The sequence below is a fragment of the Esox lucius genome, chromosome 18 (genome assembly GCF_011004845.1).
Source record: "Esox lucius isolate fEsoLuc1 chromosome 18, fEsoLuc1.pri, whole genome shotgun sequence".
NCBI lineage: Eukaryota > Metazoa > Chordata > Actinopteri > Esociformes > Esocidae > Esox > Esox lucius.
In genome coordinates, this window is record NC_047586.1 from 12,594,731 (window position 1) to 12,608,910 (window position 14,180).

A 14,180-nucleotide genomic window follows, 5' to 3' on the forward strand; every position below is an offset into this window, starting at 1 on the left:
AGAGACACAAAGCCGCCAGCGCGCTCTAGTGGTCAGAATAAGAATGGCTTCCTCAGGTCTGTACTATGATCTGTTGTGTAAATGCCATGCTCATTTCGAGCAGCAACAGACACTGCACAGCATTCTGTTACTGATTCAGAGACTGTAAAGCATTTTTCTTTATTAGGCCGTCAAGGGACTGGCAATTGGATAAAGCCTTTTATAATGGTCGTGGTGATTCTTAAATAAACCTTTAAAAGAAAAGATATCCGAACATTTTAATAAGAATGTTCCCCATTGTGATTTGTTTAGATTTATTTTTTATTAACCTTATATACAGACAGCAAGAATTGGATTCCGAGGAGATAAGCCTAGGGTTATTCTCCCAACCATGACATTACCGCTCACTAGGGGGCACTAGAAGACTGCTTGTTTTAGCACTGTCGCTGATTTACAGACTATGCCAAAGTATGCAGTAGTTGGTTTTCTTATCCTTTATGATGATGACTCAAGGAGCCTCGCATTCCTGGTTGACACAGATGTCTAATGTTATGCTCAAAGCACCTCTCTTACGCATCCAACCTCTCAGCAGGCTTTTAATTTTCTGCATCACAGAATGTGATTTGAAGTTAGATAACGGGAAACAATAAGCAATCCTGTAAATGGCTCATAAAATGTGCTCACAAAGGATGATTATGAACACAAATACCACTTGTATACACTTCCGCATGGTGTTTTGGAACAGTTAGTGCTTCTCTCGGACTACTGGCCAGAAGGTTAAAAGTTCACCAACCACCATGGAAGAGCTCTAACAGTCTATGCAGAGTCATTCGGCATTTTAAAACTATTTAACCATACAAGCAATTGTTTAAAACCTGTATGATGTATCTCATTTTATGAGACATATCTACCCAGAGGCTGCATTTTAGAGTTTCCCACTTTCTGCATTTTTTACCGATTCTTTAATCTCTCTCACAAAAAACGATTGGATGTGCTACAACAACTGTTGTCCAACCAGTTAACATTTATATCAATACAAATTACTTTTTTAACATTGTTTTTACAAATTGTCAGAGAGGTCTCCCACATTTTTTACCAGCCCCCCTGGAAATTTCTAACTTTCCAAAAAAAGATTTGTAACTCCTAGACTAAGTGATACCGATATCTAAAGGACTCTACTAACAAACTCCTTTTGTGTCGTTTTTGACCAGCATGCCCAGCTAAGAAATGGGTGTGTCATGCATTTCCTAATTGCTGCGTGTTTTCTTTGTCTCGGTCAGAAGAGGGGCTCCAAGTGCTCAACAAGACCTCTTCTTTCCTCCACCAGCTGCTCTGTTTCTCAATGACATCATCACTAAATAAACAACACTTATGCGTGGTTGGCGAGGAAGGCTCGACTAATGCTTGCTCATGTCCCCTGCGTGCATCACTCCCGAATGACACACACACACACACTAAATATGGGCTGATTCCCAGAAGCAGCTCAGTTAAATATGGCCTCCTGTCATCAGTCAATCTGAGGTGGTCATACCTCCTCTTTCAGTCCCCAGAGCAGGCATAAAAACATTCATAAAGCACACATCTGGCCGAGAGCCATCAGAACACATTACAAGACAGCATCACCAGATTGTGCTTAATCATGCTAGTCTTCTGTTGGAAGTGTGAGTGCGGACAGGAAATATATAAGCAAAAAAATAAATATACATTAATACTTTATTTTATTTTGTAATAATTCATGATATTAAGAAAAGTACAGTCTCCCTTAAACATCTTAAACCCAGTTCAGTGGATCGCAGTTCATATGTCTTCGTAGCCCATGACTGAGATTCGCTTTGTTACAGTCATCTGTAGTCATCTTTGGCAATCTGATTTAAAAAGGGTTACCCTTTACACGCACCAGCTGCTGGATACAGTGTGTTACGCCTGGTGAGGGTGGGAAGAGGAGGGAAGGAAGGACATTTGGAATAATGGGAATAGAGGAAGGGAGGGAGGATATGTGATGGGTTTAAGCATCGCCACTCACTAAGCATGACTAAATATGGAAGTCCTCTTCTGTGTAGGATTAGAAACACCCAAGTAACTCAGTAAGACCATCATTCCCCACCGTCCGCTACACTTCTAAGGGATTCTATACAAAATATAGGAAAAACAATAAAACATGATTTGGGGTCATTTCACAAAATGTACTGTAAACTAAAGAAAGGGGCTTTAGTTTACAGAACGAATTGTTTACGTATTTGACATTTGCATCTACACTCACCTAAAGGATTATTAGGAACACCATACTAATACTGTGTTTGACCCCCTTTCGCCTTCAGAGCTGCCTTAATTCTACGTGGCATTGATTCAACAAGGTGGCATTTAAACAATGCCCAATTGGCACTAAGGGGCATAAAGTGTGCCAAGAAAACATCCCCCACACCATTACACCACCACCACCAGCCTGCACAGTGGTAACAAGGCATGATGGATCCATGTTCTCATTCTGTTTACGCCAAATTCTGACTCTACCATCTGAATGTCTCAACAGAAATCGAGACTCATCAGACCAGGCAACATTCTTCCAGTCTTCAACTGTTCCTATTTGTAGTAGAGATGAGTGGTACCCGTGGGGTCTTCTGCTGTTGTAGCCCATCCGCCTCAAGGTTGTGCGTGTTGTGGCTTCACAAATGCTTTGCTGCATACCTCGGTTGTCAAAGTTGCTCTTCTATCAGCTTGAATCAGTCGGCCCATTCTCCTCTGACCTCTAGCATCAACAAGGCATTTTTGCCCACAGGACTGCCGCATACTGGATGTTTTTCCCTTTTCACACCATTCTTTGTAAACCCTAGAAATGGTTGTGCGTGAAAATCCTAGTAACTGAGCAGATTGTGAAATACTCAGACCGGCCCGTCTGGCACCAACAACCATGCCACGCTCAAAATTGCTTAAATCACCTTTCTTTCCCATTCTGACATTCAGTTTGGAGTTGTCATGACCAGGACCACACCCCTAAATGCATTGAAGCAACTGCCATGTGATTGGTTGATTAGATAATTGCATTAATGAGAAATTGAACGCCATGTGTTGGAGTTTACCCCGGTGAACGAGAGGGTCGTTTCCCTGCGCCTACGGGTCGGGGATAGGTCTCTCACTGTTGTTTGTGCCTACGGGCCGAACGGCAGTGCAGAGTACCCGACCTTCTTGGAGTCTCTGGGAGTGGTGCTGGAAAGTGCTCCGACTGGGGACTCTATTGTTCTACTGGGGGACTTCAACGCCCACGTGGGCAACGACAGTGACACCTGGAGGGGCGTGATTGGGAGGAACGGCCCCCCTGATCTGAACCCGAGTGGTGTTCAGTTATTGGACTTCTGTGCTAGTCACAGTTTGTCCATAACGAACACCATGTTCAAGCATAAGGGTGTCCATCAGTGCACGTGGCACCAGGACACCCTAGGCCGCAGGTCGATGATCGACTTTGTTGTCGTCTCATCTGACCTGCGGCCGTATGTCTTGGACACTCGGGTGAAGAGAGGGGCGGAGCTGTCAACTGATCACCACCTGGTGGTGAGTTGGATCCGATGGCGGGGGAGAAAGCTGGACAGACTCGGCAGGCCCAAGCGAACTGTAAGGGTCTGCTGGGAACGTCTGGCCGAGTCTCCTGTCAGAGAGATCTTTAACTCCCACCTCCGGCAGAGCTTCGACTGGATCCCGAGGGAGGTTGGAGATATTGAGTCCGAGTGGACCATGTTCTCCACCGCCATTGTCGAAGCGGCCGCTCGGAGCTGTGGCCGTAAGGTCTCCGGTGCCTGTCGAGGCGGCAATCCCCGAACCCGGTGGTGGACACCGGAAGTAAGGGATGCCGTCAAGCTGAAGAAGGAGTCCTATCAGGCCTGGTTGGCTTGTGGGACTCCTGACGCAGCTGACGGGTACCGACAGGCCAAGCGGGCTGCAGCCCGGGTGGTTGTGGAGGCAAAAACTCGGGCCTGGGAGGAGTTCGGTGAGGCCATGGAGAAGGACTATCGGCTGGCCTCGAAGAGATTCTGGCAAACCATCCGGCGCCTCAGGAGAGGGAAACAGTGCCCTACCAACGCTGTTTACAGTAGAGGTGGGCAGCTGTTGACCTCAACTGAGGATGTCGTCGGGCGGTGGAAGGAATACTTCGAGGATCTCCTCAATCCCGCTGTCACTTCTTCCATTGAGGAAGCAGAGGATGAGGGCTCAGAGGTGGACTCGTCCATCACCCGGGCTGAAGTCACTGAGGTGGTCAAGAAACTCCTCGGTGGCAAGGCACCGGGGGTGGATGAGATTCGCCCTGAGTACCTCAAGTCTCTGGATGTTGTGGGGCTGTCTTGGTTGACACGCCTGTGCAACATCGCGTGGCGGTCGGGGACAGTGCCTCTGGGATGGCAGACCGGGGTGGTGGTCCCTCTTTTTAAGAAGGGGGACCGGAGGGTGTGTTCCAACTATAGGGGGATCACACTTCTCAGCCTCCCCGGGAAAGTCTATGCCAGGGTACTGGAGAGGAGAATACGGCCGATAGTAGAACCTCGGATTCAGGAGGAACAGTGTGGTTTTCGTCCGGGCCGTGGAACACTGGACCAGCTCTATACCCTCTACGGGGTGTTGGAGGGTTCATGGGAGTTTGCCCAACCAATCCACATGTGTTTTGTGGATTTGGAGAAGGCATTCGACTGTGTCCCTCGCGGCATCTTGTGGAGGGTGCTTGGGGAATATGGGGTCCTGGGTCCTTTGCTAAGGGCTGTCAGGTCCCTGTACAACCGAAGCAGGAGCTTGGTCCGCATTGCCGGCAGTAAGTCAGACTTGTTCCCAGTGCATGTTGGACTCCGGCAGGGCTGCCCTTTGTCACCGGTTCTGTTCGTAATTTTTATGGACAGAATTTCTAGGCGCAGCCAGGGGCCGGAGGGTGTCAGGTTTGGGGACCACACAATTTCGTCTCTGCTTTTTGCAGATGATGTTGTCGTGTTGGCCCCTTCTAACCAGGACCTTCAGCATGCGCTGGGACGGTTTGCAGCCGAGTGTGAAGCGGTGGGGATGAAAATCAGTACCTCCAAATCCGAGGCCATGGTCCTCAGTCGGAAAAGGGTGGCTTGCCCGCTTCAGGTTGGTGGAGAGTGCCTGCCTCAAGTGGAGGAGTTTAAGTATCTAGGGGTCTTGTTCACGAGTGAGGGAAGGATGGAACGGGAGATTGACAGACGGATCGGTGCAGCTTCTGCAGTAATGCAGTCGATGTATCGGTCTGTCGTGGTGAAGAAAGAGCTGAGCCGCAAGGCGAAGCTCTCGATTTACCAGTCAATCTACGTTCCTACTCTCACCTATGGTCATGAGCTTTGGGTCATGACCGAAAGGACAAGATCCCGGATACAGGCGGCCGAAATGAGCTTTCTCCGCAGGGTGGCCGGGCGATCCCTTAGAGATAGGGTGAGAAGCTCGGTCACCCGGGAGGAGCTCAGAGTAGAGCCCCTGCTCCTCCACATCGAGAGGGGTCAGCTGAGGTGGCTTGGGCATCTTTTTCGGATGCCTCCGGAACGCCTTCCTGGGAAGGTGTTCCGGTCCCGTCCCACCGGGAGGAGACCCCGGGGAAGACCTAGGACTCGCTGGAGGGACTATGTCTCCCGGCTGGCCTGGGAACGCCTCGGTGTCCCCCCGGAAGAGCTAGAGGAAGTGTCTGGGGAGAGGGAAGTCTGGGCATCCCTGCTTAGACTGCTGCCCCCGCGACCCGGCCCCGGATAAGCGGAAGAAGATGGTATGGTATGGTATGGGAGAAATTGAACGGGTGTTCCTAATAATCCTTTAGGTGAGTGTAAAAGCATAATAGAGAAATAATGTAAGTTTAAATTAAAAAATGACAGCCACACACAAGTCACACATTTTCATGTTAATCAATATAACTTTTTTGTCTTTGTTTTGTCATTTGTTGCACTTACATATCAGCGGACAACGGGTTATTTATATTCAAATTTAGTTTATTCAGTATTCTGTTTTGTAATGGGACTGTTGACAAAAATGTACGGACGAATCTCCAAGCCCCGGTATATCTTGTGTTGTATAGAGATATCTTTTGTTGTGTACTTATCCTGTGCTGTGTAGAAATTAATAATATGCCACAACATTTCACAATCATTTGGAAAATAAATTCATGACTATTTCTGTATCATTGTGCTGATACAGACGTAGCTAGCTAATCTGATGTGTGGCGTTCCCGCGTAGACTTTTAAAAATAATGTTATATGGACAATGCGAGCTAGTCATAGCTTGTTACAATTAAACGGTTTATATTCAGATGAAACTAATGTAACTATACAGCTATCTACACTAGCTAGTTAGCTGCTAATGTAACCTTCATGTTCTTACTCCTAGCCAAGGGAAACATTCAGCAGACATTGGCAAGATGGCACTAAAGCTCATGCTGTCTTTTATTCTGCACACAACACAACAGGAAAAAAAATCATCAAAAGACCAGCTAACTAACCTTGCACATAGTTAACAGGACGTGAGCTATTAGCTAACAAACCTAAAAACATAGGTTTGTTATAATATAATTTACAATAAAACAATCTACCTGTCACTGTATTGCACCTAACTAGTTTGAATCCTAAATGCTGACTGACCGAAATCTACGGTAAACTAATAAGTTATATGAAAAGTACCTCTACTTGCCAAGCTAACTATCTTTAAGTATTAGATCGATGTATAGCCAATTATGACCTGCCTTATTATCAAGGGCTTTTCTTCTTGATGGTTGTCATGTTGCCTTCTGCTGGTGGCTCCTCACCTGTCACTCCCGTGTTATGTGAGCAGTTTGAGTGACAGTTTACTTTGTGATCAAAATCCTGTTCCAGTATCAACAACCCTTCATATAAATCCCTTAATTTAGCACAGAAGCACAGATGTGGGGGTTATACCTCTCTGGAACCTCCTTAGACAGACTGGATCTGATTCCTATAATAATCTAGGCTTTATCTCTCTGTGCCTGTGAGAGCTGGCTGGCCTAATGTCTATAAATGCTCTTAAAGATTAAAATAGGACAGGTAGAACTGGGAGAAAGATTAATCTCACACATTTGACATTTCAGTCATTCAGAGGACCCTCTTTACTCTGCCTATTAGGATGCACTGTCTTGCTCAAGAACTACACGTTTCACTTTGTTAAGGATTTTAGTTGAACAACATGTGGGTTACTGCTCAGATGCTTTAACTGCTATGCGATATGTCACCCTCTCATAACGTGATGAGAAGAATCATTAAAACCAGGTGTGAAATGTTCTTAACAAGTATCCCATGTGGTGGTGTTGTAACCATGACAAAGAAGATGTCGTAGATTGAAACAAGAGTCTCACACGTGATAGCATTAAAGCCATTTACTATGGTAAAACTGTACAGCCAAGAATCATTTTGCTTATCGACATAATGGCAGGATCCATAAGTGATAGCCGCAGGGCTTGGTTTGACTATACACATTAAGTTATTTTAAATGATCCTATTCCTGTAAATTCCATTTTGCTCAAATAAAAAATCAGGGTTGGTGTTTGAAATCTGAGAAATGTATAAACACTGAATTCCTTTTTAAATCAGTACCAAAGATTACATGTTTTTACAATACCGCAACTTCAAAAAAGTATTCATATTGAAGAATTAAATTGGAATGTCAAATTAAATTGGAACTGAACCCAACCCTGAAAAGAATCTAAAAGTACACACACGTATCTCAGCCCGAACATCCCCAGTGTCACAGCACAAGAGAGGAAGTACTGAATCGTGTTAACATGGACCAGGAATGACAGGGAACGTTGCAAAGGCAATTTCAGCCTCAACCAACTGCTCTGTGGCCAGCGTAATAACAGCCCGAAAATGTGAAAAGGTCTCACAGATTTTAGGCACGAAGGGACACCTGACAGAATGCACAGAACACACGTCTTCTTCACCATCGAAAACCTTGAGAATTATTTACACATTATAAGAAGCAGTAGGTCAAGCCTATGTTACAGTGCCCTAATAAATGTCTGCAACATGAAGGAGTTAACAAAATAACAGGACTGTAAAAAGAGAAAACACATGCAGCTACATTTAGTGTTCTTGTGCAAATGTCAAAAAGAAATAAATATGGTCATGGGTATATAATTCTAAGAGACTTCACAAAAAAACAAGAAGCACAACAACAGAGCAGGAAGGTACGACGAAGATATTAAAGTTAGAGAATAAACACAACATTCTAAAATCAAAGTAAACATACAGTAATCTTTTGTAAAATACAACCATGTCACTTCTATGATGCCGCTCAGTGTAATACATTTATTAAACAGGGGGGGGTGCTCTACTCTTTATTTCTGTGCTACATGGTCCAATGTAAAAGACCTATTGTCATACTCAGTTTACCACACTCCTTTACATCACATTCAAGTCATACTTAAACAGGACACATTTCGGTTCGGGTGGATGGTTATCCCTGATGCATAAAGTATGTTCCAAAGAAAGACAAAAAAGGCACTTGGTAGGACACACAGGGTATCAGTCAAATGGTGTCCTTGGCCTGTTGGGCATTCGGTCCTGCAAGAATCATCTGCTTCAACCAGACTTGGAGAAGTGAGCTGTTTCTTAGGTGTTTCTTTAGGATACGTTTCATGCCAAACACACCACTCCCCTCTCAGTTCCTCACATTAAGTGAGAAAGCAACTTAAAATGATTAGTACTGAGTCACTATTTCTGACAATATAATATGGCTATTGAAGGGGAAGTTTTGTTTTTTTAAACCCTGAAGTGTACAACCTTTTTCTATTATTGTTACTGCTTCCCTAAAAAAACGTCCATAGAAATCGCTCTTTCTATGGTTCACATCTGAAGTGTATTTGACTGCCACCAAAACATGACTCAGTGCTAATGGAATCCAAACATACAGGGATGACAGTGATGACCTGTAAAAGGCCTCTCTCAGTCTGGTTCTCCGCCTGTAGACCTACAATGACGGACAATAGACAGACATTAGCGCATCATTTTTGTTTGCTACCTCAGGATGTTTGGGTAGCAGACAGGAGTGGTAGATTTGAATGTCAAATAGACATGCAAACAACAATCAACAGCGATACTGCTACACAATAACAAACTCCTCTCAAGAACAGGATCATAGAGAAACACGATGGGGTGTAGTTTACACTATGAGCAATGATTATGATGGCTGCATAATCCTAGACCAGCCAATGTATCTTTATGGCAGAGTATAACAGGTGATGCCACCTCTGACTAAGGGAATCACCTGATAAGGTAACTTATTAGGTGTTCTGAAATGCTGAGGAATATAGCAATCTAACTCATTCTCTCTATGTTAAGAGGCAGGAATGTACATAGTGAATGAACTGACATTGACACGTCAAGGGTTTGGATTACAGGAATGTCAACATTAGCCCTAATAAAATAGGTTTGAAGTGCATACCAGATGCAATCTACTTATGCCACCTTCAATACTTCCATTATGAAGGCACTGGAATTACTATAGGCACATCACACAGTCTCAAGTACACTATTTGACTAAGTGTTGTACATAGAAAATTGGGGTTTCAGAAATTCAACAGAACAAATGGATTCTGACAATCCTGCCAGCTAAAAAAGATCACATTGACCGTTGACATTTTCTGTAAATGTTAAATTGTTTAACGCAAGTAATGGCACTTTGCTTAATTCAACTATTCCAACAGTCTTGCTTTTACCACAAGGCCAAGCACCATAGAAGTGAAATTTGATACATTTATGAAAGTGTCCCCACAATGCTAACACTAAAAGAATTTTGGAGAAAAAAACCGCACAAACAAAACCTACGAAAATCTTAAGAACGGTTGTCGCGTGACAAACTGCAGAGAAGAAAACTAAAGTAAACCTAACTCAATCCAACCTCAGTTCACCTAACTCAAACGACGGTCTCATCTGAACAAAAACACCCTGTACAGCAGTATGTACACAATCTACAAGTTTACACAGAACAGTGAAGACATTCCACCGGCATGGCTAGAGTTTGTTTTCCGCGGCCAGCGGATGGGGTGTTTTTTGGGGGGGACACCAGAGGTGTCACTGTAGTGCAAGGTCCTGGTGCTGCTGAGAGTCTGGTTCTGGGGTCACCACCATGTGGGTGAGAATGTCTATGAGGTGGTCCAGGCCGTACAGGTAGCCGTCCTCGCGGTTGCCCTCCTCCCAGGTAGCCCGGTGGCTCAGGACCTGCCCCTCTGGCAGAGGCGTGGTCTTCCCAAAGTCTATCATCCAAACTTTTGCCTGCTCCCGCTTGTCATGTACGAAAAGCAGAGAGCTGCCAATCACCTGGAAGGAGAGAAGGAAAGGGATCCACCTTAGTCCTCAAAACGCTAAATACCTCTGGTAGGAAGGTGTACAAAATGAATGAATTTACAGCAAACCAATAGGATGAAACATTTAGCTGAAATAATACTTATTTCACAGCTAACAAAAGTCTAGAATAGAGGTCTCAAGGAGAGTTGTGAGTATGGTAGCAGAATGGTAATTGTTTTGTTTCCATGTATCCTAACAGGGAAACAAAACAACTCCGCATTCCAAAGATTCAGCAACAAAAACACGACTTGGCTAGACAATTTAATTATTCCAGGCTTTATGTCATTTGGCCATGTGGTGGCGTGTCTAAGCTACCAGGTAAGGGACAGGTTTAAAACAGAAACCATTCAACCGTTAAGCTATTGATTCGGAATGATTGAGGTCTACATTCATTTTTAATAAGGTCCCAACACAGGAGTTTAACACGAAACCCAGTACAAAGTTGTTGACGGCCATCATCATCCACAACACACCAGCAACCGGCAAGTCTAGGATGTGGATTCTCAAACTGAAAAATGAAACAGATGATGTAGATTGATGCCTAGTGACCCGTAGAACAGACACATGTTTGTTGTTTATTGCCCTTGTCCCTGATCGCTGTCCCTATTTAAGTTCTTCCGTTCCTGTATCTTGTCGGTCTTTGTTTTGTCTTCACCCCAAATGTAGCCTTGTTATGTTTTGTCTTGTGGTTTAGTTTCTGTTTTATGTCTTAGTTAATTTTAATAAACCCCCTTTGTTCTCCCAGCGCATGTCTCGTGCCAATGCTTCAAAGCTACACCATGGTACTCAGCAAATTATAATTTTTTTTAACGTAATATTTCTTACTATTTTAAAAACTGAAGTTTTATCTCTCTCCATTGTGACTAAACACGGAGAATTGCAAGCAATGAGCTAAAACTTGGTTCATTTAGACATACACAGCCAAATTCTAAGTACGCCTATTTTGATCTCACTCAGGGAGGTTTTTGAATTATGGTGCCTGATGATCTGCTATCACAAAATAATTCCCTGGCCACAAAATGTTAGAGAACTCATAAGCTGGAAGGTGATAAGCACTCATTGGGTTGCCCCTAGCGACGCTGTAACAGTCAGGCCGTCTCCCCGACCTGCACTATATAAGGTCATCAGCAGATTCCATCACCATAACCGACCCTCCTCTGAGCACCTCTCCACTCTTAAGCCGTGACCTGACCCTGTCATCTTTGCAGGGGGGAGCATTCAGAAACCTGGCCTCATCTGGGTGATCTGTCATGATATACTCCTTGTTCGTTTTCTACTCTAGAAGAGTCTTAAGATTCTCTGAAAAAAGCTGCAGAAGCTTAATAATTTATTATAATTATTAGTGGACGGTATAGCTTATACATTTGGACAAAATAAATCTGCCATCTGCAACATTGTCCTGGCAAATTCAATAAGAGCAAGTAATGCAGCATTGTCATATATGATCATGTTATGCCTTATTTGCATAAATAACTGCCCATTAAATCAATATTCTTCAAACACCCCACCTATCACTGGAATCGTAAACCGAGATTCTGCTGTATTTCACAACTGTATGTAAACAGTACATTTAGTATTAAACATGACCCATTAAACAAATAATATTGATTAAATATTTAAACATAAAATCATGGGATTTCTAGGTTTAATAAGTTAGGTTACACTACATTTGGATAGTGAAAATGTTCAACTGTGTAACTGTAGGTGTATATCTGCGCTACAGATCCTCACCTCTGCCAGCTGAGGTTAAGATAAGAGTTAAGTTTAGAATAAAGGTTAGTGTAAGGGTTAGGGAATGGGTTAAGGTTATAGGGTGAGGTTTAAGGTTAGTGTTAGTAGATAGTTAATTTAAATGTTATTGATAGTCAGTAGATAGTCTTTAAAGCATCATCAGACTCACTGTCCAAATAAAGTGTGTTACCGTAACGTTTTCCTCAAAAAGGTGCCTTTTTTTGGCATCCCAATAATTACAAGGTAATATTGCCTTTATTTAAAGGCAATATATTGTCACATAATTGCGCCTTGAATAAAGATCACATTTGCCAAAACACAGAGGTCCTCCTTCAAACCAAAGGTTAATCCACATAATCCCAATTTTTTCCTAAAATGATTGTCTATGAAAAGCCATTGTCAGGGCTCCCATGTGACACACTACATTGATCCAAAGCATTGCATTGAAGTACAGCTGCGTCGCTGTGACCCAGGTTCCAATCTTGGTCATCGCGTAATGAATGTGACCGGGAGTCCTGCAAAGGGCCCTGCCAATTTGGTTAGGCAATGTTCATTTCTGGGGAGGTACAGTCGGACAGGGATTCCGTGCCATATTGTTCTCTGGGTACCCATAAGCTCTTTTATAATCAGCTATGAACTTCCCCAATCGAATCAGAGATCTGCAGAGTGGTCAAGGAGACAGAAAAAGGGTGTCTGTATTAGTAGACAACATCTGGTGTTCTATGTTATTCTAGTGGGGATTGATGTAAAAAGTTGAATTGTCTTCCCTATTGAATCAGAGGACTTTAGGGTTGGTAAGTTCACCAGGTAATTTCAGGGAGGATTCTCCTACGTCTCGACTTCTGAAATGCCAACTTAGGAAGCATAACTGCGCTTCATATATAGAGTAACAATGTCCTGTAAATAGTGGTCGTTTTAGTGTGAGTCATTGTTCATGTGTTTCCACTGAACAGATACTCCTGCATCTGTGAAGTCATACGTGGGTGGCTCTTAATACTTCCATGTCGGTAAGCATTACAATCTCACTTTACCTCATGGGTCTTGAAGAAGGTTGATATTTCCAGAGTGTCCCGGATTTCCTTCAGCCGGTCCACGTAACAATTCTGAAAACGCACAGGAGAGAAGAGGAATTATTCCATCTACCCAGGGAAATGTGTGATAAATCCAAGCCACGGAGCTTAGAGTATTTCAAGGCTTGAGGTTTTTTATATTTCGAATCGCACATCAAAACATCAACTAAACTATTATTATGCAGATGTGGGATCTTAATCTGAGCCAGTAAAATATTGCCCTACAATAGGAAATGTAGATTATTAAGTGTAGTAAAATGAATTGACAGTGTTGTCCATTATAATGAATTGACAGTGTTGTCCATTATAATGAATTGACAGTGTTGTCCATTATAATGAATTGACAGTGTTGTCCATTATAATGAATTGACAGTGCTGTCCATTATAATGAATTGACACTGACAGGTTGATACATCTTGAAGGAGAAAATCAAATATGAATTGTTAATGACAAACTTCAGAAGCTTTAAGAATAATACATTATTTACGATTACTTCAACACGGGGTTCTACTTCAACACGGGGATCAAATCAATAATCGGTTATAGGTGGAGTGCTATCCAGAGTTCAAACACAGTTCAAAATATAATTAATTTAACTGCATTAAAACATGTATTGATCACATAACATTACTTATGAACGGACCCCACTGTGAATAATGACATAATAAGGCACTATTGCAAACAGATAATTGAGCAAAACCTGTGGAGCAACAGCTAAGCTCAGTGGAGAAAGATGAAAGCCAACCCACTATACATGAGTGACAGTGAAGTATACAACAGCCTGGGTTCGGCCCACCACAGTGACAAGAGACTGTTTTGCAGGGCTTGCCAGCCTTGGTTTGGGCTGAGTGGTGCCAGACAAACATATGACGAACCAGTACGGAATGGGGCAAAGGACACTTTGAACTAGTGTTTTGTTTCTGACATCACTTTTGGCTATGACATCACTTCCAGGGCCGTTGGAGTGTGCGGGGGAGTCCTCGGGCTCTCCGACCAGGGGCCTTTGGGGCCATTGACCATGACCCATTGTCACTGGCCGACCCCACCTCACAATCCTTGTCTCACACACACA

General features: G+C 43.4%; 1 protein-coding gene across 1 annotated transcript in view; it reads right to left on the minus strand.

Moving 5' to 3' along the window:
• Positions 1 to 7,324: 7,324 nt before the first annotated feature.
• itpkb (inositol-trisphosphate 3-kinase B) overlaps positions 7,325 to 14,180 on the minus strand; it is a 32,885-nt gene continuing 26,029 nt past the window's right edge. Inside the window, exons 7-8 of the mRNA XM_010882614.3 lie at positions 13,070 to 13,141; positions 7,325 to 10,280 (exon numbers count right to left, since the gene is read on the minus strand). Of these exons, the coding sequence (XP_010880916.2) occupies positions 10,035 to 10,280; positions 13,070 to 13,141 (318 nt within the window). The 3' untranslated portion in view covers positions 7,325 to 10,034. The remainder of the gene's footprint in view (positions 10,281 to 13,069; positions 13,142 to 14,180) is intronic.